We start from the raw sequence: 26,971 nt of genomic DNA on the forward strand, positions 1-26,971 counted from the left end.
CTCTCACATCCACAAGCGTTAGACCCAAGCAACAGACTGAGGCACTGCAATACTGGAAGTCCAGCTGACTTAAAAATGCAGTTAATATGCCGATCTCCTACTTTTTGAATAATTCATTTGGTCCCATCTAAGAACATTTATATCTTCGTTTCAAGACTATACACACTGATAAGGTATCATGCAGTCAGACCTGTTACTCTTAACATTATTCTACTTCAATGAGTTCTTTATGCAAAGTTTTTGAGTCTCTATGTCATCCTGAGCCACTTTTGACTTGCTTCTGAAGGCAACACACACTGCTGCTTTTCTTTTTTTAGATTTCACATCCTTCTTAACCATCTTTGACTTCTTTGAACTTGACACTGAAGAGACTGGTGATGCTACAGACAGTACATTTTAATCCTTTTTGCTCTATCTCCTATTCATATGCATGACTTATCAGTACCTCCAATTGAGACTGCTTTGTGTGAACACTCTGAAAAGGAGACTGCAAAGTCCATTTTGTACTTCTTTCCTCACTCTTGGAGAAAGATGAGCTCATCTCAAAGACAAGCTACAAAATGCACAAGTGAGGTCAAAGACCCATTAGACAAACTGCGCGCAGGTATGACTGGGATTATGTAGAGTATCCAAGAGAACCCAGGATTTCGAAACACACACACACACACAAAATACACATTTAACATATCATCAGTCACTGGGGGGCAAGTGTTTTCCTTCCAGACATGAACATGCTATACATTGGTCAAATGTAAAGCAAAATTGTAACTGGCAACTGAAACTTAGTATCAAAATGATAATTAAAAAAAAGATTCCCGAAATCTCAGAAATCCTGCTCTTGTATGTACTTGTTACGTATGTCTATGAAAAAATGTGTGTGCCATGACCGACCTTTTTCCATCACTGATCTTAAATCTGAACATCTAAAAAACAGGAGAATGATTGCATAATGTGTTAAAACTATAGGGTGATGGCCTTAAGCACACTATGTTAGCGCAGACCACAAACTTTAGCAAAAACAGGGAGACAGGGGAACAAGCAAGGCTGATGACTTGCAGCCTCTTCCCTGTCTTAGCACTGAAGACAAGCAGATGATGCTGCAGCACCCAGTCTTTTTCCTTACCCTGTATTTATATTGCTCAAGAAACAACAACCCTTGTCTACGGATTTGAACCTTGGCAACTATGACTTTCAGTTTTCCTCCTTCTTGGTCGAAGTAGCAAGATTGACAGACTAACCCACAGAAGAATTAAATGCTCTGTATGATTTTCCTCCAGACTTTTCCTCATTTGAAAGCAGTTTTACTCACAGAAGTATTGTACCCTCTCTTAGACTAGTTTTTCCACAAGTCCTGGAATACCTCCCTCCAGGAAGATGCCAATGCTGGTTTGAAATCCTTACAAAACACAAATCAGAATGGAAATCAAATAAATGGGACTGCAATTTTCTTCTTCCAATCTACTGTAAGAAGCTCTTCAGGTACTTCATACGGCAGTGCCCCTTGCTCCACAAATGACTATATGCAATACTGGGGAGAAGACAAAGGGCATATGGGCTAAAAAGATATGGTTGAGATAATCCTTCCTGCCCTTCTGGAACACAGTCACACGAAGCAATGTGACTATCAGAAGCTTGCCAATGTATGTCAAGTTTTTTTAGATCTTTACTGCTATTCTTTCTTCTTTCCAGACCAAAAGAGGACAAACTTCTGGTGGAGTGGACTTTCTGCTTAATTACCCAAAGAATACCTGAGTGAGCTGTGTGTCTCTCTGGGCAATAATTCTCAGCCACTGGGGACGTGCTCAAATCATAGGAAGTCCTGAGAAGGATAAAAAAATAAAATTTTCCCAAAAAACAAAGTGATGCAGTGCTTTTCTGAGCATATCTGTTCTTTCTTCTGGTGCAAAATGATAGAGCAGGTCAGAAACTACAGACCACACCATCAGGTTAAGATACCACGCTGCTCTAACCAGAAAACAGAAATTTTGTTCACAGAAGCATTTTCAGAGAGCTTATTTGGACAAACATAATTTATCATTCAAAGCCACTGGTGAACAAGTGCAGATCACTTATAACGCTTCAGAATTCCTTTAAGTCATGATCTAACAGGAATTTCAGAGACAGTACCCACAGAAAAACAAATCAAAATCCAAATACATACAGAATTCTCCTACTCAAGCCCCATCCCCAAACAAAATGCTGTCCAAGATACTGAGAGGCACCCGTGAACAAGCCAAATCTGCACACTGCCCAAAGACCATACAAAGTGCCTTCTGAAAGGCTCAAATGACCTCAAGCTCCTTTTCTGTTTTGGGAAGCTGGGCATGTCTATGGTGAGAACGTCTGCACATTTCCACAGGTCTCCACCTTCCCAACAAGACTTGAACTACTGAAGCAAGATGTTTCCTCAGCATTTTAAAATACTTCTCCAAGTTGTTCTTCACGAACTTGAGGGGAAGAAAAGAGTTCATTAAATAGAGAGATGAAACCCTGTAGCACAAAACAACTAATAAGTGGATTCAAGTAGCCACTCCTATCCCAAATCACACACCCTGTATGCTGCTTATAGGAGGGTAAGAAACTGCAGTTAGCTGTCAACTCTCCATTTTCAGTGAAGAGAAGAACTGACAATGTGCATTCCAGGAAAACAAGTCGTGGAAAAACAATGGCTTTTGGCACTAAAAAGGATTAAATCAGACCCCTGAAGACCAAGCCTCAACACACGCTGTCCATTAGGAACCTGCAAACATTTATTTGGGAAAGTGCCTTCCTTGGCCACTGTACCTCTGCATTTGGCATCAATGCATCAAGGACATCTTTTTAATATCAGTAAGAACTCATTTCAGCTAGTGTTTTACAGAGAAAGACTAAGCAGATTTTGCAGTCCTCACAAAGGTCAACACCACATTAGTCCTCACCATCTGTGGCTCAATTAACTATAGCTTCCTCTGGCTGCTTAGAGGTTTTCTGATAATTTAGGACACGAATTAAATGAAAACTAGTACATAACCAACTTGAGAGTCCTGCTTACAATGTTTACACAGTACACGCTGCACATGGAAATAAGCATTTTGTTATTGAGAGATCAAAGTGTCAAAAAGCTTGAACTTTCAGTTTTCTTCTTGTTTCATGAATGAGTATTTTGAAAGCAGTTTCCACAAATTGAGCTGCGCCCCCCCGCTTTTTGCACCAAATAATTTTTACAACTGCATGGAACTTCAGCTGCACAGAAATTAAATTTTAAAATTGCAGTCTGAAAACAAGGAACAAGATTAAGTCGACATATGCCCACTGATTGCCATAACAGCCTTCAGAGAGCAGTGGAAGCAAAAAGTATTGTTTTTAAAATCTAGACTACTGAGAATTTATACTAGTCCTCCAAGGCCACCTTTTAGAAGATTATCTTCTCCCATTAAAGAAAAACAAATACCTTACCTGCAACCAGCCTCAAACACATCCATGCGTATTTTTACCTCTCGTTTGAAAGGCCTGTACAATTCTCTCCTTTTCATTCCTTGATACTAGCCATAATTTTCTCTTTCCTTCCTTGTTATCTTTCACTGATTGTGTCAGCTAACATATCTGATCTATCACTGATCTGAAATCTTTCATTGATTGTAACCTTTTAACAAACTTTCAATGTTAATATTGTCCTGCCTGACATCACAGTGAGCAGGGAAATAAACACACAAAACAAAACAGTAACATAAAATCTGGATAGACAAAATATCAAAGATCTTGACAAAAACATCACCTATTAACTGGTAGTATCCCTCTGCCATGCTACGAGACTTTTTTTCTTCCAGTGGCAAAAAATGAGAATCTAACTGAAACACAGAAAAATTGGCAGCAACTGACACCCCAACGGTATCACCAGGCAGGAGCAGGCACTGCCAAGGCCACACAGACCACACCAAAACCCTACAGGGAAATGATCAAATTTAGCTGAGACTAAAAATACACAGATCTTTATTGCTTCACCCATCTTTCTAGACACATACGCACGCATAACCTGCTGGTAGACACTATATTCCATACTGACAAGTGAAAGGCTACCCCAGCTGCCACGACAGCACAGCTGGTGGGCAGGAGGTCAGAGAGGCACTGAAGCCCGAGGGCTGTGCTGCTCCACACAAACCAGCAGAGAAATGCCTTCCTAGAGGGGGCCGCTCCAGGGGGAACACGTCGACCTGACCCACCATCTGCCCTTGCAACTAGGGCAACCTCCGTCCTATTCCAGGCTTCTCATGAAGGGCAATGCCAGCCAGAAATGCCAAGGCTACAGAAGGCTAGAAAGTTTTTTGGGGAGAACATAACTTCCCCGTTTACCTTAAACGGCTTTGTCTGAGCTGAGAGAAGAGGCTTAGGCTTACCAGACAACGCTAGCGCTTTCTATGTAAACCCAACCCACACTTGACCTATTTTCTGCTGTTCTGAGCGCATAGTCACAATTTACCTCATTCAAACCCGGCAGCTGCTGGGCTGCATCTGAACCAGTTAAGTTAAGCTTGAAGGCACAACTCTGACACCTAAACCAGAAACAAAGTCGAGCTGAGGTCAGCCCTGCTCACACGTGCATGGAGGCACACCACACGGGGAAAGGCAGGGACGGGCAGCAACGCTCTCCCTACGTGCAGAGGCCAGGCAAGAGAACAGGGATAACTAATCCCTTCCCAACAAGGGGCTCTGAACTCATTGTTCTGACAAGGACAAATGTTTATAGACATTTTGGACCACAAACATTTAGATTAGGCATTATTTTCAGTGTGTAACAGCAACAACTATGTTTCTGTAAGTACAAAGTTAAAACTACAGGGGAAAAAAGATGAGGATGAAAAATTCAGTAATTTTCCAGCTGTCATTAAGCTTAACATCTCTCAGGAAAAGCTACCGACAATTCTTCTTTTGCTCCCCACTGTTCCCTATGTCTAATACTTCTCCCCACACACTCCCATCTCTTTCCTTATTTTACCTGTTCAATAATTAAAGAGTTGACACTGATTTTAAAATTGTAATTACCAGATTTGAGAACTGGCAGAGCAGGGCTGCACACGCTTCTCCAGGTCACGATTTCAGGCTTGAAGAAGCATCACTGCACCTATTAGTGCAGTTCTGGAAGAGCAACTCATACCCCTAAGAACACCAGGAAATCTCTTTTAAAAATACAAAAGCTTATCCTATGAAAAATATATTAACGTTAGTTAAATATATAGGGGAAAAAAAAAATCTGACTCATACTCCAACATTCTCCCTGTTTTTAACTCACAAGCACAAAAATAAACAGAGATATTTGCCTTCCTGTAAGACTACCAACGTCTCAGATGAAACGGCCATGCTGGAAAATGTGGTTTTTACAAGTCAGTTCATTATTTCTGTATCTATAGATGAGAATCTAGCATGGAAAGGCAGAAGGCAAAGGAGAGCAGTGTATAGAATAAGCATGCCACAGGGAAGCAAGCAGCCACCAATGGGTAAGCAAAACCAAACCTGGGCCAGGCAGGTATTGTCACAGAACAACCTAAAATCTGCTACAGCAGTGCAATAGTTTTGCATATGAAAACAGAGATTCTTTAAAAAATAAAACCAGAACAGATGACCCTTATGCTCCTGGGTTATATCACTCTCTCTTTGAAGAGCTGGAACAATCTGGGTCAGAAAAGCAAAATCTCCTGGAGTGCCAGACATATCTTTTACTATCTGGTCTAAGGACTTCCCCAAACAAGTGGCTCCTATCCACAAACCTGATGGTCTGTCAGCTTCCACTTAGCACACTGCAGTGACCATCTGTACTACTTACATTCTCCATGTACAAACAAATGAAAGGTCAAGTGAATAGCACTGCTCCATGTCCGTCTTCTCCCTCATCTGACAACACAACTTCTCCTTCCTTTTCCACTGAATCACACTTCCTTCTCCTTTCTCACTGCAGGCTCCATACATTTATCACCACCATCTCAGCAATATGCAACTTTGTCCTAATTTTGCATTTTGTTTTATCTACTCCTAAGAGAAACAGGGAGAAACAGGGAGGGACTACTGGTCCTACCCCACTCAGCCAGTAACTCCCAAGTTATGTGGCGATACTGGAACAAGCTTACCAAGCAACTCAATGCCACTACGGGAAAAGAAACCTCAAAGTGCAGACACTTCCCTGAAGCAAGCAATTAGCAGAGTGAGTTGATGCTAACAAGGAAAGCAGCTAAGTGAGTAGACTGGAGAAAAATCTTTTGTGCATCGGTATTAAAATTTAAACTGAGACCCAGAAACCATGTGAACTGCAAACAGCTTTCAGAAGGTATCTAACAATTACCCAAATTTTATCAGCTGAAGGACAAGCTGTATGGATGGAGGTGTCTTTAAGCAAAAAATGAAGTAAATTCTGTTGATCATCAGTTGTCTGGACTAGTGGGCTGCTAGAAAGGCAGTCTAATGTCCCCAGAAATCAAGCCAAGAGATCAGTTCTTGCTCAGAGACTGACCATTTTACAGAAGACACATCTTCCTTGCATCAGGTACAGCAGAAGTTACTTGCAGCAGCTTGAACTGGCAGAGTTGGAAAGCTGTATACCGCCACCACAGATAACGACAGACCGGATAGTTCATCTCTTATCCCACAGTTGTTACCTCCATCAAATCTTTTATCAGTCGCATTACTCAGCAACACAGTATTCTTTGATGAGACTACTGATAACTAAGGGCTTACTGTATTAAACAGCAAAGGTGTCTCAATTCAAATCTGCAGAAGAAAATGGTAAAACACTATCAAATATGTGGCAGACTAACAGCAGCTCCTAGAATCAACACCACCTCCCAGAAACATGCAGCAGAGTATCTGTCTTGTGAACAACTCTCTGCTCTGTAACTTGTACTACCACCAACTTAAGATTACCAGCAGTCACAGAGCTATTCAGGCTCTTTGCAAATATCCTCAATCCTATTTACCAAATAGGAGCTCTGCGAACATACAACTTTCCAGCTCCTTTCCCCCAATAACTCATGAGGATTATGGACAGAACACAAATCCTTCCCAACAATAAAAGTATCTTAACAATTTTTTTTTTGTCAAGAAGGAAGAATACATCAGATATCTTCAAAATGTTCTTGAAAGCCAGTTTCAGTGGAGTTTGGCCCACTTAATTAGTATTACATTTATGTTTTATTTTCAAGTAGCTTTCCAGAGTTTGTTTGAAAACATGTTTCTTAGAATAGCACTACATAACAGTGTTGGTCAACATGCTGATAATACAAAAGTAGTTCACAATAAAACACATTTTTCTTATGTTTTAAATGAGTACCACTGTATTTGCATAGAACTTTTCAAAGTTAATTTCTAATAGGATTTAAAGCAGCATTGCACAGGAGCAATGCATCTGGGTTGGGAAAACAATTAGCACATTTTCTTGCAGAATCTCCTTCAGAAGAACAAACTTCTCTGGTCTCAGGGATTCAGGGCAGAGATTCTCCAACCATCTAGCTGGGCATACAACAGCGAGCTCATCACTGTGCAAAGGTGGAAATACTGCCTCTGCTCCAAGACAGTATCAGAAGCAATGCAGCCATCATCATGTGCTTTTTTCTGCTAAGAGCTCCGTTCTGACCTGTTGGAGCCATTTTGGGAATTTTCTCTATAAATAACAAGAGGTCTGATCAGCTGTGATGTACATCATATTTGGATTAACACTACAGCTCTCTGCAATTCTGGAGAAAGCAGTAGCTGTGCCTTTCATAGAACAGATGAATAACAGTCTTGCAAAGATCAAAGATTAAATTGCTAATCAGAAAACAGAGACATTTCAGTTGTTGCCGCAATAAATTCCTTGGGGTAAACTTAGGAAAGTCATTCAGTGTTTAAAACTGAAACAACACTCGTCTATTTCACAGTATTTTTCTGTCTAAATCTAAGAGCACACACACAGAACCAAAAAATTCCTATTAAAAACATAATTCAAGACAGAACTACACTGCTTGGAGGGGAAAAAAAAAAGCCTGCCAAGCACCATACTTTAGCCACCAAGTCTTATGCATCCTGAAATGTGCTTTAACCTGATTTTATCTGTTGTACACCAAAGTGGCATGGAGTGGTGAAAAGATAGCAAAAGGAAACATTCGCACTGTGTAAAAACTCAACCTATACTGTTGAAATAGAATTTCTACACCATATGCTTAAAAGTCACTGCTAAAATCACAAAACACAGAATAATTTGCGAGATGCACAGAAATTACTCTGCTTCAATCCCACTTGCTCAGCAAAAGCATACTAAAATACTACTCCCCATAATGCTGGCAGACACACACAAGAGGGGGATGCAGGGAAAAAACAGGAATAGTTAACTTTAATTCCATTCAAAAGACAGGAAATGTTTGCTATACTGAAGGAGGGATTCAGTGTTTGCAAGCAATGATAGCAAAAAAAAAACCCACGCAACACCAAACCTTTAAAACTATATTTAATTACGTAGTATACTGTTAAAAAGAAATGAAGTTTGATCAGGAGATGCACTGTACACCAAGCCCTCTACATCAAAACAAATACTGCATTTTTTGCTTTATTAGTAAAGTTACATACTTGCTTTGAATAAAAAAAAAAAAAATTCAAGTTTGTATAAATTTACTTGTGTTTCTCCCCAGATGCCTGGCCTGGAAAAGGAATTCCATATACACACCTGAACTGCTATAGCTCTTAACCTCTACTAAACTGCAGCTTGCTGAAGGCTGTGGAGCAGTTCTCATGAAGCCCTAACCCTAGACTACAAATTAGTACCTCTGTTAGGTGTGATTTAAAAAAATACATTTTGTAAGAAAATGCCGCACACTAGCGGCACTGAACAGAGCCACGTTGTATCAGAGGAAGAAAAAAAAAGTAATCAAAACCATGAGCACTTGATCAAATGAGCTATTGTGTTTATCACATCAAGCTAAATCTTAATTCTGGTAAGAACACATTTAAATGAAACTCAGTTTCCCCCTTACCTGAAATGGAGGAAGTCCTACTCTTTTTCCCACACTGGGTAAGGACCCACACACAATGACTGCGGTATTTTACCCTCATTCATGCTTCAGAGTTCCCCAAAGCACTAAGGATTCTCAATCCCAACATATAACAACTATTTGGGAAAGCAAGATCATACTGGCAAACACCATCTGGTTATAAAGTGAACCAGACTTCTGTAGGAGCTCACTTTGTGTCTGCATTATGAAAAGAGTGGTAGTCAAGAACATCACGTAAGAAAAATACTTGAAACTCACTTTTGATAAATCAAATGTGAAAATTGGAAATTTTAAGGACACAGAACCGAGGATAAGCTGCCCTTCTCCTACTACTGAGAGGTATTTTCCATGGGCTTTTACTGGTGAAAAAAATCATTTGTGATCAGAGTAAGTTCCTCACCCAGAAACACTGGATGGATTTGTAAATCCAGTAATCCCAACACTGCTTTTGAAAAGTACTAAGATACTTCAGTGAAAGGATTTGATCTTCACCTTCGAAGAAGAAACAAGTTCTGTTCCATCTGATCTGTTTTGAATTCCCAACTTTTAAATTATTTATTTCGATGCTACCTCCTGGAGCAGGATTAATGAAGTCAAAACTATTTAACTGACTGTGATTTTTGAAAAGTTGTATAAAGACTTAAAACAAGTTTCTCTACAACAGTGGAAGGAAACCTGTTTTCCTACGGATTTGAGGCCTAACTCCATTGTAGCAACCTCAGCTTATCCAGTGGACCTCTGAACTCTTTCCCCTTCTTCCACGCATACCTTCCCACAGCCTTCAGCAGTTCGACCTGAACTCCCTCATGCTACCTGCAAGAACCACACTACTTGTGGCAGCTATGCCACCCGTCTGCTGACTGATGGCCTCCCCTCCATGCTGTTGATTTCCCTAAGGCTCATCAGAACTGCAAAAACTCCGGTCCTGCATCAAACCTCAGAGACAGACAAAAAAGTGACTAAAGCCGTTATTTCTTTAGAAATCAAGGTAAAACAGAAAGGTACAATTTTAGTCTACCTATTTTGAGAATAAAGATAGATGACATCCTCAGGGAAGCAGCTCTTTTTCAAAGGGAGGCACAAATACAGGCTTAGGAGAGACGATGCAAGCCGCCCTCTGACTCTAAAAATGGAGGGAGCCAATCCCTCTTTCCTCCCTCTTTGTGAGCACTCCGATGAAACTCTTCTATCCCACATGTGTAACTAGGAGTGAGGACTGGTATGAGTCATCTGACCCACTTCTAGCTGGATGCAGCCTTTTGCTTCCCCTCACATTGGAACCGTACACTTAAACATAGATGTGTCAGTAACAAGCTGTTTAGACCATCATTCTTACAATGCTGCCAGAGAAGCCAGCTGGACTGCTTATGGGTGGTCCAGACACCAGAGACATGGGAAAGAATAGAGACGGCTCTTAACACGAAGCTGAGAAGAGCTAAAGATGCAGAAAGTTGTATGCTCCTCTGTCACGGAGGAAACAAAAGTGGGAGGGGAGCACATGACCACATGACGGCCATGACCACTAGCTGGCCAGCACCAGGAGTTCCTGAGCCGCTTCTGTCAACCTCAAAGGGTGGGACCAACCCAAAAGCTCCTGGTCAGTGGAGGTACTGATTTACGGGAAAAGCCATTTTCAGCTGCAGTAGTTGTTTTTAAGCCTGAAGTTTAAAGGAAGAGAAGTCTGAAAAATGTGTGCACATACTATGCGGTGCCTAAAATACAGACAGAAAAAATATTATTTTATCCCTGTTTCAAGATGTTTAAAGAATTTTTTTACGCGCATGTCGTTACTACACAAGCCCTGCTACACGAATGGCTTGCTCTTACAAGCAAACAAGTCATGAAACCCAAAAGCATCCAGGCCTGAAACACTCAATGTCTGCCTGTAATGAACAGAAAAAGAAAGCATGAGTTGCACAATGTCTTTTTCTCAAGCCTTACTTCATGGGCATATTTAACTTTAATTTCTAATAGATCAAATAAGATTAGCGCAGTATTAAATCCTGAATCCAAGATACCTATTTCACAATTACTGAGAAAGTTTATTACTTCAACAATCTTCAAGGTGTGCTACACATTTGACCTGTCAGCTCTCAGATGTGCAATATACATTTAGAAAAAGAGCAAAGTACGCACACCTATCACTGTGCATGTAACACCTCCCACAAGGGATTTCTCACTGCCCTATCTTTACACCTGCAACCTTCAGTACAGAAGTAGACAGGTAGACAGGCAGACCTTACCACTTTGAAACACTAAAGCAACCAGGCTTGTCTTAAAAAAAAAAAAAAAAAAAACAACAATCAAATGTTCTGAAGGTAAATGGGAATAAGTAGGGTGGCTCGAAGAGACATGTCACCACAGCAAAGAATTGAAGCATGTTCTTGATTCATTCTTACCAGGGTTTCTTCTTTTTCTTTTCTTTTCTTTTTTTTTTTTTTTAAACCAAATATGCAGGAGGGCTTTTTGAAGACTGTTTGCTCACCTTCCCACTTCCTTCATTGAGTGGCAAAATACCTTCTTTGCAGGATGTTTAATTAGAAAGAAACTTAATTTGAATTCTTTGCCATGTCTCAGCTGTGCATGTTTGTCCCAGTGCTGTGTGCTCACAAATCCTTTGGAAATATATTATCACACACACAAGAAATGTGTCAGTATATGTTGTGTATATATTTGGAAATATATCATCTATCATGCACCCCTCTCTGCCTGACCCAGACACATGGCTGAAACGCACTGATTGCTTGGGCAAAGAAGTCTTTCCAAGTCTTCCCATAAGTGTATTTTATTACAGAAAAACATGATATAAAACACCTTTTGTCATTCTTTATTTGCTTGTCCAAAGCATAATGCAGTTGATTCCAGCTGCTTCGGCCAGTAACAGCAGAATCACACACTTCAGCCCAAGAGCGCCCGTGACGGGTACTGCCAAACACCACCCAGACAAAAACACCACACTGATGAGGTCACACATACCATATGCTGAGCTTTAATGCTTCACATCCCCATCTATAGTCCTTCAAGTAAATGACAATGCTTAAACAAATCCAGGCATCATCAGCTTTGCTGCCGCTTAACTTGCTACGTGTTATCATAACAAAGAGACACATAGCTGTCACAGAATAGTACAAGGAACTTACTATTACAGTAAAATATTTCAGTTCTAATAATTCGATTTAGGTCACACTTGTATTCATGTAGGCTTAATAACAAACATATTTGAAAGTGTGTTAATTTTCAATCTACAGCAAGAGCCACTATAAAACCCACTACATTTGTCAACTTTTACTTAATCACAAAACATACATGGTATGTTGTGAATACAAAGTAGAAAAATATTAAGGACCTGACTTACACATCACACTTCAAGACTACATTTCCTACAAATACTAGTTTAACATAGAAAACGCATGTTGTAAATTTTATCACTTACTGCAAAGCAACAGAATTTTCATTTCATTGCTAAGCAAAGTACCACGGCAAATGTTCATATCTGCTTTCTCCTCAAGATCGCCTAGTCATCATCATGAAGAGAACTACATGACTAAATGGCCTCACTATCCCAGATTAATGAACAAGTCACCCTCCGTCACACAAATTTCACATAGAGAACAATACCATTTGTACACTCTATGAACCAACAGAGATAAAAGCCATCAGAAACAAGTTGTAGGCTGGTGTTTAGGGCACCACACATACAGAATCCAAGGAACTTTTATGGAGAAGGGCAGGATTCAAAGCAGTACACACATAAGGGAAAAGAAAAATCACATAATACGTGTAATATTTGCTATAGGAAACCTTGTCAAGATAAGAAAAAATGGAAAAGGCTAGTATAGCACAGCTGCATACCCTACTTTTAATAACGATATTCATCTAGCTCTTACAAAGGTTGTTGAATCTCTTAACAATCGAAACATGTTTATTTATGCAGAGAGCAGACATGGCATGGGAATCCATGGTTCACTATTCCCCAGTGAGTCCTGCCAAAGTCTCTTGCTCTTGTTCTGGAAGAACCACTTCTGGTAACGACAGCAATTTAGTTCTTTGCCTACTCAAACTTTGTTTTTCCTGCCAAGACTAAAAGGATGCCAAGTGTGCCGTTTTCTTTGCCTTGAGCAATTGTCACCTTTAAACTGGACGGCATCAACTTATTCATGAAGCTCTTTAGCCCGATAGTTATGTTAAACAGCACTGCGTTTTTTGATCAGAACTGGTCTGAGTAGAATTCATACTAAATGACTCTCTGCTGTCCATTACTAGTATTACAAGTATAGACAACGATGGGAAAAATTACTCAGTAGTTAAGAATTGTATCTGAAGTGAAATGGGAGTCTTCCCACACAGTTTCAAACTTTTGTTTGTTTTGGCAGAATGGTACTGGAATTTTAGGCACTAACAGCAAAATGCAATAAAATGGTGTTTAGATCACCACTGTCTCTAAGGACTTCATATTGAAAAAGTGCAGCCATAAGAGCTTAAATCAAAACCTAAACACATTTAGAAAGACTCAAAACTTAACTCATCTCTGCAAAGAGTGGTTCCCCAGCTTTCTTCTGCTCAAAAGCAGGTTTAACGGTATTCCAGACCAAACAAGGGTGCAAAAAGGCCATTTTCTCTTCTTTTTAGAAAAGTGTATTTTTCACGTGACGTTTACTGAAGATTTATCTAGGACCTGTTTTCATGGCAAAGGAAGGCCTTCCAGAAAAAAAAAAAAACAAACAAGTAAAAACTACCTCACATTAAGTGACTGAAGACTAGGAATGCGATTTCCTGCACTAACAAAACATAATAAGCAAAACAAATGAATATAGACAATCTTCCAACTTCAGGTATCTTTCAGGAGAAAAAAAGTCTCCTAACAATCAAGTTAATATTTCTGTCTAACACATTGCTGGTACATAATTCAGTTAGCACATTTTAAAAAATAGTTTCTGCTTTCTTAAAGACATCATTCAGTAAAGCTTTTAATGTCTACAATTAACTCGTAAAACTTGGCAATGAGACATTGCTAGCCCTGCAAAGAGACATGCCTACAAAAGTAATTTCTAAAACTCCTTATAATCATTCAAATAAAGAAATCTTTGTGCTATTATTCATCAGTGAGCTCGATGTTATGTTTCTACATTTGATACCTGAGCAATAGCCAGTTAAGATGTAAATTCTGGATGCCTTATTACTTAAAAGGAATCTCTGTCAGCAAATCTTCCTGTAATGTTAAAACAGACAGGCAATTTAGGCATCTCTTGTCACCAAACTACTTAAGATTGATACAGATCAGCAGCCTCCATCTCACACTTTAGTGGGCAGCTTTTGCTCCATGAAAGGGGGAAACAACCTGACCTCTCACACACAGTTGCCATCTACATGTCAAAAATGGATGCCAAGCGTTAAGGAGACCAAGGTTGTATCTGGAGCCATTTTTCACAAGCTACTGCTTTGTACCAGTTTTTGGTCAACATCTCTTTTAAAACTGAACTTGCTAATGCTACTAATTACAGTATTATCTACCAAGATATTATAAAGCCAGCTGTTTATATGATGTTTTTCAAAAATGACACTGTCAATATTTATGTACCTTCACAAATTAAGGTGCTTCTGTGTCTAATACCGTATCAGTAAATACTCCTTGAAGTGAAGGACCCAAAACACATACAGCATTGCTCTTACTACCAGCCAGGCCTGGCAACAGGATTATTTTACAAAAGGCAGTCCTTCTCATACATTCAGTTTGTTTTGCTCAGCTCATCTTGTAAAGAATGATCCACTGCCAAAAGAAGATTGATTACTGTTACTGGAACGAACGTTATCGGAGACATGATCTTGACAGATTTCAGGCAAAGGACAGACGCTAGGCACAAGTATTTGCTTTGTAAAATGAATCTGGAAGATTACGGCTGGGCTCCAAGGGTGAATTTACACTTCACGGCTCAGCTGATTTAAGAGGTCGCTGCTGCCAAAAGAGGATATCCCACTCTGCACTGCGTCATCCTGACTCCCTCCCTAGAGGAAGCCACAGCACTCACTGCACCCTGGGCTAATCCAGCTCAGCTCACTAACATCACAGGCTTCCCCCCCTCCCATTTTTGAAAATCAAGGTTGTGCTGGTTTAGAAGGCTGAAGGCACGAGCGTGGGGTCTGATAAGGGGAACTGTCCTTTGTGGCAGAGCCAAGATGTTCGAGCAGCTCAAGTCATGACATGTAACCTCACCCTGACAAGAAGCATTGAACTCATTTAGCTTCCCCACCACAGACACAGAAAGGCACCAGCCCTTCCACGAACTGAACCTCCCTCTCCTTTCCCCAGGATTCTCTCTCAGTTCTTTTTCTAGCTCTATATTTGGTATCAGGGAAAGAAAAAACATCTTGGTGAAGCAGGAGGGAAGAAGGGGTGTCAGGACAGAATTACATAGCATTTATTCAGGGCCATCTGTTATTCCAAGTCTCAGAGTACTATTTCTGTATCACTGCAGTATACCATCCCAGCCGTAAGAAAGAATTTATGGCTATTCTACTTGCAATCAGTTAGCACAAGTTGAAGTATTAAATGTTTTTCTATTTGTCATAGAAAAGATTTTTAGACCTTCTTCTGAAGGGGAGGGCATTCAGATTATTGTTTCTCTTGTTCTTTAAATACACACACATTAATCTAGTAATGTCTTCTAATTAATTAAGAAGGCATTAAAATCAAGGATACTGGAAATTTTAGCAGGCTCAGAAACAAGATCAAGAGACAATGTTTTTTCTTTCTAAAAAAAATTAACATTTTCTGCTATTCATTCTCAAAAAACCAGTAAGTCAGATAGCACTGTAGTAGTGTAAAGACCCAGAAATTAAAAGCTCCACTTCAGAAAGATGGATACTATCTTTTATCTGCTCTACAATCAGTGGTACTGATTAACCTTTAAAGGGGTCAAGTATTTTACTTAAAGGTGGCTCAATAATATTAGTTGCACAGGACTCCTTGACATGATCAGATTCACCAGAATCAGATAAGAGTATCAGATATAATCTTTCACAAAATGAGCAACAATCTCTGCCAATAATGAATAGGAAACGGTTCCTGTAACACAGAACCTGACCATAAGATGCACTTAAACATAATAAACACATGGACTTTAAGCTAAATGGACAGTACTTATACCCTAATCAAATTTCTTACCTGATAGGGCTGAAAGGCACTATCTTCAGTTATAAAATCCAGCTGTTTGTCCACAAGGAATTCTACTGCAGTAACTGAATTGTATACACTTTTTCCAACCAAGGGCTTGAATGTCTATTGGAAAAAAAGAAAATTAACCAATTAAAAGAAGCTCGGCACATCGAACCCCCAGCACTGTATAAACACTGACATAATTCTTCCACCAAAACAAGTTAAAACAGAATAACAATTACTAATTAGACAAGAAAGGAAGATTCTGTGTTTTGTCATTTTTCCTTTGTGCTGTTGGCGGAAAACCAGCTAGAAAAAGGAACTACACCATACCTTCGTCCCTTCCCTCACTGTGCTTGAGCAAGAATGTTTACCACAGAAGCTCAAAGTAGAGGAGCACGATTATATCTTGAACATACAGCTCAGCACGCAGATCCTCTCCTTCTCCCTGCAGGACCAGCTAGCACAGTGGTAATTCACTAAGGACGCTGAAGTGGAAACAGACTGCAGACGTGACAGAGCTCCCCTCCTTCCTGTTCTGAAACCGTTCACCTTGCCTCCAGTCAACCATCTCATCTCCCTGCTCGTCTCTGCAACTGTTCTGACTCTGCTGATGCCGCCCCCGCAGCCACTCCTCCCTGCAGCAACCGGCTGCTCCGGCGCAGCGGCTTCGGAGACGACCGTGCCCGGTGCCGGGGCTTCTGCGGCGGGGCCGGGAGCTTTCCCGCTCCCTCCCACGTGCGGGGGAAGCGGGGAGGGGCCCCAGCACGTGGAAGGAAGTAGGAAAGCTCCCGGCCCCGCTGCAAAACCAGGCACAGAGAAAGGGGAGCCGGGAATAACGCTCCTCGATAGCCCGTACAGCCTTTGCCCAAACACCCTGCCTCGTCCAGGCGCAGCGGGATGAAGCAGACGAGTGGGGAGGGAGCCACGGCTTCAGCGGGCCTCCCCTGCGAGAGGCCGAGCAGGCAGTCCCCTTCCCTGCTGGCTGGGCTTCCTGGAACAGAAGTGCAAGGAGAACATGACTGAGCGGGGATGTACCGAAAGAGGATGAGTCAGGTGAAAAGGAAATCCCAGCGGATGGAGGGGAGAGAAAATGCCGCTCTGAAGACAGACGGGAACAGAAAGAGGAAGGCACCGGTGAACAAAAGAAACGATCGGCAGAAAAGAACATGCAGGATAAGGGAAAAGAACATGGAGGGTCAGAAAAGAAATAGAGGAAAGTTATTTTACAGGACCAAAAAAAACCCAGTTAACAAGGGAAAACGGGAAAATAAAAAATCCCTTTGAGACTGATTCTCAATTTAAAATGCAGGAGAAAAAGACAAAGAGGAGAAACAAGGGCAGGTCAAACCACATGAAGCGTCATGCAAATGCTATGCCAACGTCTGTAGGATGCCGCTATCGCAACAGTACATCACTAGCTCACATGCAACACCCCGCAGCAACAGACCCCATGTACTTACAAGGGGAGGGCAGGATCACTGCCACCTATTTACAGATGGGGAAACGGAGGCACAAAGCAATCCTGTAACTTGACAAAAGCCACCTAAGCAGGGCAGCAACAGAGTCAGTGACCTGCCCTCAGCCAGTCTGCAGGCAGCTCATAAGAGATGCACTCAAGGGTTTATCAGACTTCATTACTTTACAAAGGTGTTGCCTTGCAATTACGCTAAATATAACCCAAGTCTCTCTGGAACTTCAGCTTTGGCATTTGCTAAACAAATGAGAGAATACTTCATTGGACATACACTTTCTAATAAATATATCCAACTCTACAAATGCTCAGATTTGATGTACTGCATTCTTGCTTCCATTTGATTTAAGGTTTCACTTCAGCTGTTACCCTTTCTCACACAAGCAAGGAAAAAAAAAACAACCCTATCAGCCAGTCAGCCATCTCAACAACAGGGTAACTAGATGAAAGGGCTGGAGGGGCAGGAGAATATGATAATATGCCAACTACACAGTCTGAATAGTAAATAATTATTTAACCTCTAATAGTTAAGAAAGGGCCTTTGCTCTTGCATCACTTTTCTACAATGAATCTTGGATTGCTAATAGTTTGAGTTAAGAGAGGGTGGAGTTCACATCAAGAAATTACAAAGCGTTGAGTGTATACACTCAAAAGCAGGCAAACTTTTCTTTAAAAAAAGTCAACGTTGCAGTCTTTCAGTTCTTAATTTGTGTAAGAGTCGGTCCCATCTTCACATACACTGTTCCACTTTTTTCATGCTGGCTCCTTTCTAACTTTCTATGCTATTATTCAGGTCAAAAACCACGTTTCCGACTACAACCAACAGGACATACCACATCATTAGACAAAATGAAACCACGTGGAATGCGGCTTGCAGTTATCATTCAGGATTCAGACGACACTACAGATTAAGGTATGTGTGAGCCACTGGTTTTATCTTACTGCTGGTATTAAAAGAACTGGTTCCAAATATAGATCTGTGAGGGTGATTACTCTGAGAAGAGAAACGTAATACCTTCTCAGTTACTTTCATAGATCTAAGCCTCTAGACAGGCCAACGCCCCCACAACATGCATGGGGAGGATGCAGGCTATCCTACAAGCACAGAGGGAAAATATGTAAATAAATAAAGCAAAACTACACCATGTCACACACCTCCTCATACACGGATGGCTGCTCAGCTGACACAACTTGAGATTTTTCAGATACTATTAGAAAACGTTCCCACTATCAAAGAACAACAAAACCCCACCCTTTAATAAAAACAGGTCTTCTTGGGAAAGCGAAGTCCAGACTCCATCAGCTCCAGGAGATAGGCAGGCCACCAAGGAGACATCCAAACCAGTACAGGTTAGGGATTTGAAAAAGCTTAGGATGGAAGAACATGATCAAACTTCACACCACACATTGCACATGCTCAAAGAAAAACAGACTAAGAGCACAGCAGGCAAGAGTCTGCTACTGGAGGCAAGCATGTGAGACATGTAACGACATGAAAATAGATGTAAAAAGGTCCAACAAGCTCCTCAGCCTTTCAGAGGAAGACGCTCCCTCTTTCCACTCCCAAAGTGGAGAACAATTCTGGGGAGAATCAAGGATACTGGCTGAAATCAAGAAAAACTGAGCCTCTTCCAACAAAAATCTCTCTCTCAAACCTGCATAAACCCTCCTTTTACCATCTACATTAACCCAACTCCCTGAAGACCACATTAAGCGAAGGACTCAAGCACTCCATTTTAAGTGACATCTGACTTCAGGACTGTTCTGTGTCTGCTTAAAAAAAATCCTTTTTTTCCACCAGATTTCCCTTCTTGGCCAAAGGGAGCTCTATGAATACACACACGCTTTGGTTGCTTTGCTACCAAGTCCAAGTTCCCCCGTACTGAATAAAATATGTTTTTTACTCGGCTCCCCCCCTTATCTTCCCATGATTTTAATCCAGCTCATGCAAGAAATAACCTGCCTATGGGAAGCATCTGGCACAGCTCTGAGACTGAGAAGTTGGTTTTGGACCTTCTGGAAATCTAAACAAATGTTTGGAAAATATTAAGTACCATCACTTCACAGCAAAAAAATCTCAAAACTATTCGATGGTATTCACCAAATACTCGCGAATACAGCAGATCACTCACAGACTGCTTTCTCTAACGCCCAGTAACACAACTCATCTATTTACCTATCATTTCAAACACCACCCCCCCCCCGGCAACCACAGGCTCCACTTTCCCGAGGAAGCAGTACTGAGCAAGCACACAGTGCATTTTTATCTCTGTCTAATGCAACCAAGCAGCTGGAGAGGCGGTAAGCCGCCCCCACCACGTGAGCAGGCAGGTCCCTGGCACCGGCCCCGGCAGCCGCCGCACTTCGGCTGGGAGCTGCCGACTCCCGGCTGCGGCAGCCGCGGCGCTGCCAGGCCGTGACACCCAGACGGCTCGATGCAGCAAGCGCTCGGGTTACAGCTGAGCCCGCAGCTGCCGCCCGGCCCACCCGGCACGTACCCCCGCCTCGGTTGCCTCCCTGGAGCTCCCGGCCTGCTCAGCTGGGGACCCTGCGCCTCCAGCCTGCTCCCCCACCCAAAGCGCACCCCTGTACACGCGTACTGCACTGCCCTGGCTTGGTTTTGTTTTTTTTTTTAAATCTCTCTAGAGGAATTTATAAAGAGAACAGACTTTTAAAAAGCTAAACATTTATTCGAAAGAGCTGTTCTCAAACTAAAGCCTATAACGTTTTACAGGTTTTCTTCTTTGAACAAGAAAATTTGAAAATATCACCTAAACTTGATTTATACGTGCTGTTCAGCAAACTTTTCCATGTATTGTTCTTCAGCCTCGCTGTTTAGTCTGCAATAGCGCAAACACTGGCACCTTTTCATTATGACACTTAATCATTCAAAATAACTGTAGCTCTGCTCCAACGCCTGGTTGTGCCATGGTTTGTACGCAAAGACAGAACTACCAAGTGGGAAAGGGCGGTAAAGAAAACAAGTAGATTTGACATAGAAATCCGAGCATCGAGTTTCCTCATTTGCAGATTACCCTGCCCGCATTCCCTACGGAAGAGCCCACTTCCAAAGCAGGCGCTACTCCGGGCGGAACTCTCCCAGCCCTTCCCCGGAGAGGGTGCCGGAGCCCGGGAGCCGAAGGAAGCAGCCGGCGGGACGCGGGTGGGCAGCGCCCCCGCACAAAGGCGGCACCGCCAGCCGGGACCCTCCCGGGGGAGGCGACGGGGGTGCCGCATGGCAGCGCGCACCGCGCTCCAACCGTTACAGCGGCTGCTCTGCAACGGCGGGGCTCCTCACCGCCAACGGCTGGACAACGGGCCCAGAAGTTCCGCAGCCGGCACGAACAGCAGAAATTTAACCTCGCTAACGAAACAAATGAACTGCAACAAAAAAATCCGTTTCTTAAACGACGTTTTTCCGAAAGGCGCAGGCTGTCCCTGCGGGCTCCCCCAGGGCAGGGAGGTGTCAGGTACTCACGATGACTTCGGCCTGTCGCGGTGACTCTCACCCGTCGCCGGGCCGCGCACAAAGCCGCGGCGTGCCGCGCCCGCGGAGGCCCGCCCGTCACGTGCGCCGCTCCACACACCGCGGGGCCGGGGGAGGCCACATCCCTGCGGGCCGGGGGCGCGCCCCACTCCGCCCCCGCCGCCTCGGAGGGCAAACAAAGGCGCGCGGTCGCTCGGAAAGTTAGAATATCCGCGGGGGAAGGGAGGCGTCCCGCGGAGGCGCCGCCTGCACCCCCCTCCGACTCACGGCGGCGGATTCTCCCTCCTCCAGACCCCAGCCGGTCCCTCCGCCCGTCGGTACGCACCTCGCTCCACGGCACGGCACGGCCCGGCCCGGCCTAGCCCGCGGGACCTCCGCGCCCGCCTCCGCCTTTTGAACTCACAAGGAAAATGGTTGTCGCCGCGCCGCTTCCGGGTCGGGCCGGGCGGCCGCGCCGGGGGCGGGGACAGCAGGGCCGGGGGAGGAGGCGGCGGCGGGGGGAGAAGGGCTCTTTACCCGCCCTTTGTGGGGCTAGCGCGCAGCTGGGCCCGCTACGGAGGCTCCGGCGCGTCCCCACTGCTAGGTCATGGCGCGCTGCCGCCGCCACTTACATAAGGGCAGGCGCGCGAGACAGGCCATGGCGGCGCTCTGCGGGGCGGGGAGAAGCCGGGACGCGACGCGCCGCGCCGCGCCGCCGGGGACCGAGCGCGCCGCCGGGGACCGAGCACGCCGCCGGGAAGAGGCGGCGCTCGGCAGGCGTGGCCCGCGGGGGCGGGGACGCGGCCACGTCCCGCGGGGGCGGAGCCACGGACCACGTGTGGCAGCGGCCTGGGAGCGGGGCCGGGGCACCCGGGGGCCGAGAGCTACCCGCTGCGCTGCCCGGCCCACCCAGACCTCAGCACCCTGCAAGCCCTGAAACCTACCTTACGGTCCTTCCTCCCCCCGAAGAGCTCCCATGGTGCCGGGGCTGTCCTTTGGAAGCCCTTCCCTATCCCTCCCTCGAGTGGGCTTTCTGAAGTCAGCAAAGGAGGGCGACGGTTCCGTCCACCTTCACCCAAAATAAAAAAAAGACAGAAAAAGGAAGGGCGGGTCAGGCACGAGCTCAGTGCCTGATTTCGGTCCAGAAGCTGCCGGAGCAGAGGGCGGCGAGGGGCTCGACCCGACCCGCGGGGCAGGGGACGGGCCGGAGTCCCGGGCTGCTCCGCTCAGCGCCGCCAGGTACAGTGAAAAGCCTAGCAGTGAAAGGCTGTCTGTCGGATGACCAGCCCTAACAGCACACCTCGCCACGATTAGCAGGAATTTACAGCCCATAAACTGATGCAAAACGTTCTCAAGCACAATTTTCTGATTTTCGGCATACAACTCATTTTCTCCTTAATGACACAAAACCCCATAAAACGTGTTTTCCCACCGTTGAACAGAAGTTGTTGGCACTAACCACCTAGTCGTTTACAGTTTACATAAAAACAGCAATTCACCTGAATAGTCCGGAGGGGGGGAGGGAAGTGTACGGTGCACTAATGAGAAAGTGGTTTCCAAACAGAAATTTAGCAGCAACGCCTGTAATGCATTCCTTGAGTTTAGCTCACATGCATAAGCAGGGATAGAAGAAAAAAAAAAAAAAAAAAAACCAAAACCAAAAACAAAACCACAAGGGAGGTTGCAATAGAGGCATTTATTTCCTCCAAACCCTTTAAACATAAACAGCTGTACATTTTTTACTGCATGGAAAAAATACAAAGTGTGTAGTTTGCCAAGAAAGTATGAGAATAATGGGAAATCAATGCATGACCACCTCTCTGTTCTCATCTTGAATTATTCCAAATGATGTAAGCTTACAGGTGTACTGGAATGCTATAAAATAAAGTGCTCTGAAATAATAAAAGACTTAAGTACAGGTAAAAAATGAAAGTTGAACTGGAAGGCTCTCTACCCACCACGGATTTTTCTCCCTTTCTTCCATAGCAGTCTGTGGCACTGCTCACACACAAGCAGGGCAGGAACCAGGCTACCTGAACACGAGTTTGTTCGCTACCCAGCCTACGCTCGAACCACGCTAACTGCAAAACCGCATTTCGCTTTGAAGGGACTCTAGCAGGGGCAGTTTATTGTATTGATTTTCCCTTTTTAGTGGTCTTCCAGCCTGGCGAGCCGAAGCGGCTGAGCAGCCTTATATGGCAGCAAGGCTGCAGGGAGGCAGCAGTGCCCTGAGCAGCCTCCATCTATTCCTGACCATCCAGGCCAGACAGTTGCTCCTCTCGTCTCTGGCATCCCCACGCACAGCCCATCAACAGATCTGCTCACCCCCAGGGCTGGCCAGAGAAAGGCCACCTTCTACGGCCAGCAGAGCATGGGGCTCACTAACCCCCTCTGCTCCCCCAAAACACAACCCCTGCCCCAGCCAGGCTGTGGTGGGGCTACACTTCCTCACCTCCAGAGAAAAAAACTGGAACAAACATCTTAGTGCCACCATTTTGACCTGATTTCTTTCCAGTTCTTTCTCCTCAGCCTCACCTCCCTTGGCATAGGGGGGAATAACGCCTCAGCTGCTTTCACCAGTATCCAGACAGGTCATGCAGCAGCAGAGACTAAAATGCATCGTTATTCCATGTTTGGGGCCACAGTTTGTACTGCCTTTACCCCTTTGGTGCAGAAGCATGCCTGTTCTCTTCCACCAAACAGCAACAGAGCAGCTTGCCAAGGGAGTGGGGGAGTCTGTCATAGACTCGGTTCTTCAGAGGCCTCACCACCTCTAAAAAATAAAACTTGACAGATCAGTAAGACCTGACACAAGGAAATATTCTGAACTCAGACTCTGCCAAGCAGTCAAGAAATAAAGTATTTTTTCCAAACTTAATTCTGTACTTGTATGATCTTTGATTTAACTTCGGAATCGCATTTTAGATTATCCCCAAGAAGTACTGAATGCCGCAAAGACATGCTGCTATTACTACCACCAAATTTGTACCTCTCTCATAGGGTTTCAGGGGTTTGTTTTCTCTCAAGTAAGAGTCCAAACACTAATAGCTATTTCAGGAGGGGTAAACAAACTTATGCCTATTACAGAGCACAACATACTTCATACTACTATTAACTAATGGTGCTGTGATAGCTGTGTGGTATGTGATGTGACTGTCAAAGCAGGCAATCCTTAATAATATCCAAGACAGTCGCTGTTAAAATACAAGTCACAAGACTGTCTGGAGGACATACAAGTTTGCCCATTTGGACAAAGCTTTATTAATAGACTGCAACTTAGTAACAAAGCATATTAATACCCAGTGCAGCACCACCTATTCATCACCACAGAGGGATTTTGCTAAAAATTCTGAAGTGGCACCAGCTACGTGTGGAATATTAACCCGGGAACTCTTATTTCCAAGGGTTCTACCTAAAGACCATCTCAGTAAAAATCCAGTAAGTGAAAAAACACCTTTTGAGAGTATAAAAAAAATAATGAAGTTGCTACTGGTGCAATTGCTAATGTTAAGTATGCTAAGGCAATATAAAATGACACTGACATCATTATGGCTTACTAAATTTACCGCAATATATATGCGCATATTCCTAACAAAACACAGATTTGCCATGTAAAGGCACTAACACTGATTTTTAAACAAGAAATAATAATAACAATAACAACAATGACAATAATAACAATAACAATAATAACAATATCATCCCAAAGCCTACAGAAAATATTTCCTATCCAAGCTTGGTTATGACATTAACAAAATACTACACTTTACAGCAGCTTATTTAATAGTCACATTATTTCAGCGCTGTTTCCAACTACTGTTTGCTTCCTTTCACAGCCGGGCCTGAACTCTGTCAAACAAGCCATACCCTAAGCTTGCAGAACAGAGCGGCCTTTGTTCTCTGGCACTGCCCGTCCCCTATGGAATCAGGCAGCACACTGAACTGCACTCAGCAAACAATCCCTGACCTTCAATTACTGTCTTGGCTCGCTGCCACAGGATACATGTATTACTGGTAACACGGTGTGCCCTATTTTGCAGATAATCGCCAGAACTACAGATAATCATGAAAACCGATGGAGAAACGCAAACATGCCCTTCCTAAAATCGCAGTCCGAACTTCAACTACGCCAAAGCCTTCCACCGCTGTGCCGCAGCAGCACGGCTCAGGCTCAGGCCACACATGCAAGGATGGCAATACTGCGGGTTTCGTATGTTTAAGAGACCGCATGAACAATTCCAGGTGGCACAAGGCTCCGCCTTCCTCTGCTGGCGGTGTTCGGTCTGGGTTTTGTTTGCTTTGAGGCGGAAGGCACGCCTGGCACAGCTTTGCAAGGGCTGCCTCCCCCCCCCCCCCCTTTTATTTTTCCCCGTTGGAAGACTGGCAGGTTTCTCCCTTGAGCGCCCCGACACAGAGGCGTTTGCCGGACGGCGGGGCTGGCGGTGCGGAGGGAGGTCGGCGGGCAGCACTGTCCCCCGCAGCTCCTTTGTTGGGGCGCAGGGGCCGGGGCCAGCTGCAGCCCGTGTACTTGCGGGCTGGCCGGCGGCCAGCGGCGGGGCCGGGAGTCAGGGCCCTTCGGGGAGGCTGCTGCTGGCACCGCGCTGCCCGGGACAGCGGGAAACTAGAGCGCACGCGGAGCGGGGTTCTGCCGTAACCTCCTTCCCTCTCTTGAAGGCAGTGAACCCCTGGGACTGCAAACCACGCTCCTTCCCCACACCTCGCCCGAGACACCCATGTGTGCGATGCTGCTGGCAAGGAAAGAGCACATGTAAATACTGCAAATGAGTAAATATTTAAACTTCAAAACAAATGCAAGTTATTTAAATCTGTCTTCATAATTTAAATTTACGTTTTCCTACTTCTCTTCTTCCTGTGTGTGCTGCCCTACATTTGCTTAGCAAGCAGAACCGTTTCATAGCCATACTCCTGCAGAAATAATACAGTGTAAGCACAAGCTATGGTCGGTCTCATGTTAGTGGAGAAATTAACTTTCTGATTGCGTATTTGAGCAAAGCAACCGAGTTCAAATGACGTACTTAAGTGCAGAAGCCAAAGTCCAAAGGAGGAATTAATGTGTGTGAAACAGTCATTACTACTAAGGCTGCAACATGTAAAACAGAGTAACAGGCATTTAGATGCCAGTTCATTTGGAAAATTCTTAATTTGAGCTACCCTTTTTGGTTTTGGAGGTGGGCAAATCTCACTTGGAGACATCCATACATGCAAAAACCTTGCCAGGCTATCTTTAGTAATTTTTCAAAATTGAGAAGCTGAGGACAATGGTGTACATGGAAGAACTTGAGCAACAATACAATTAATACACTTGCGTATCAGCACTGATTTTATAGCGTATTTCAAATTAATCCAATTTGAAATGTAGTTTCTATCTTTGCAATATTTTCAACCAACTTTTAAAATCACTTCTGTCCTTTCCTGGGCTAGCACCATGGGGTGTAATGCTGCATGCATCAACAAGACTGTGCAATTTTCCCCATTACTTCAACCCCATCTACTTCATCATACCAATACTGTAATCACAGCTCTGGGAATAAGCTCTGTCAGTAAACTTGTGCTATTTTTGTGGCTGAATTGGTCCTTGCTGAAAAGGAGACCAATAATCTTGGTAAAAGAAAAACCAGAAGCATGGCATTAAAAAATAAAATCATCATTGTAGGTAATAGTATTGCATGAGTTTTCTTACTTGCTGGAGTGTGCTGCCAGTGTTCAAATAATCTGCAAACTTCAGAAACTACAAATTTTTAATGTTGACAAATAATTTCAGACTAAGTTGCTTTCATTTCTCCTGTTACAAAACCCCAATCCTTTGTACAAATTCAACTCATTCTTTCAGGTAGGTCCAAGCTACCTAAATAGTATTGTTTACAACTGCT

General features: G+C 43.8%; 1 protein-coding gene across 4 annotated transcripts in view; it reads right to left on the minus strand.

Moving 5' to 3' along the window:
* The window catches only part of JMJD1C (jumonji domain containing 1C), a 166,230-nt gene that overhangs the window by 41,797 nt on the left and 97,462 nt on the right, over positions 1 to 26,971 (minus strand). For 3 of the 4 annotated variants that reach the window (XM_086466317.1, XM_086466316.1, XM_086466315.1), the window contains exon 3: positions 16,150 to 16,263. The exons of the other annotated variant lie outside the window; for it this stretch is intronic. In XM_086466317.1, coding sequence (XP_086322443.1) covers positions 16,150 to 16,263 — 114 coding nt within the window. The remainder of the gene's footprint in view (positions 1 to 16,149; positions 16,264 to 26,971) is intronic. 4 annotated transcript variants of the gene reach the window in all.

Source organism: Leptosomus discolor, chromosome 6 (assembly GCF_034619465.1).
Source record: "Leptosomus discolor isolate bLepDis1 chromosome 6, bLepDis1.hap2, whole genome shotgun sequence".
NCBI classification, from domain to species: Eukaryota; Metazoa; Chordata; class Aves; order Leptosomiformes; family Leptosomidae; genus Leptosomus; species Leptosomus discolor.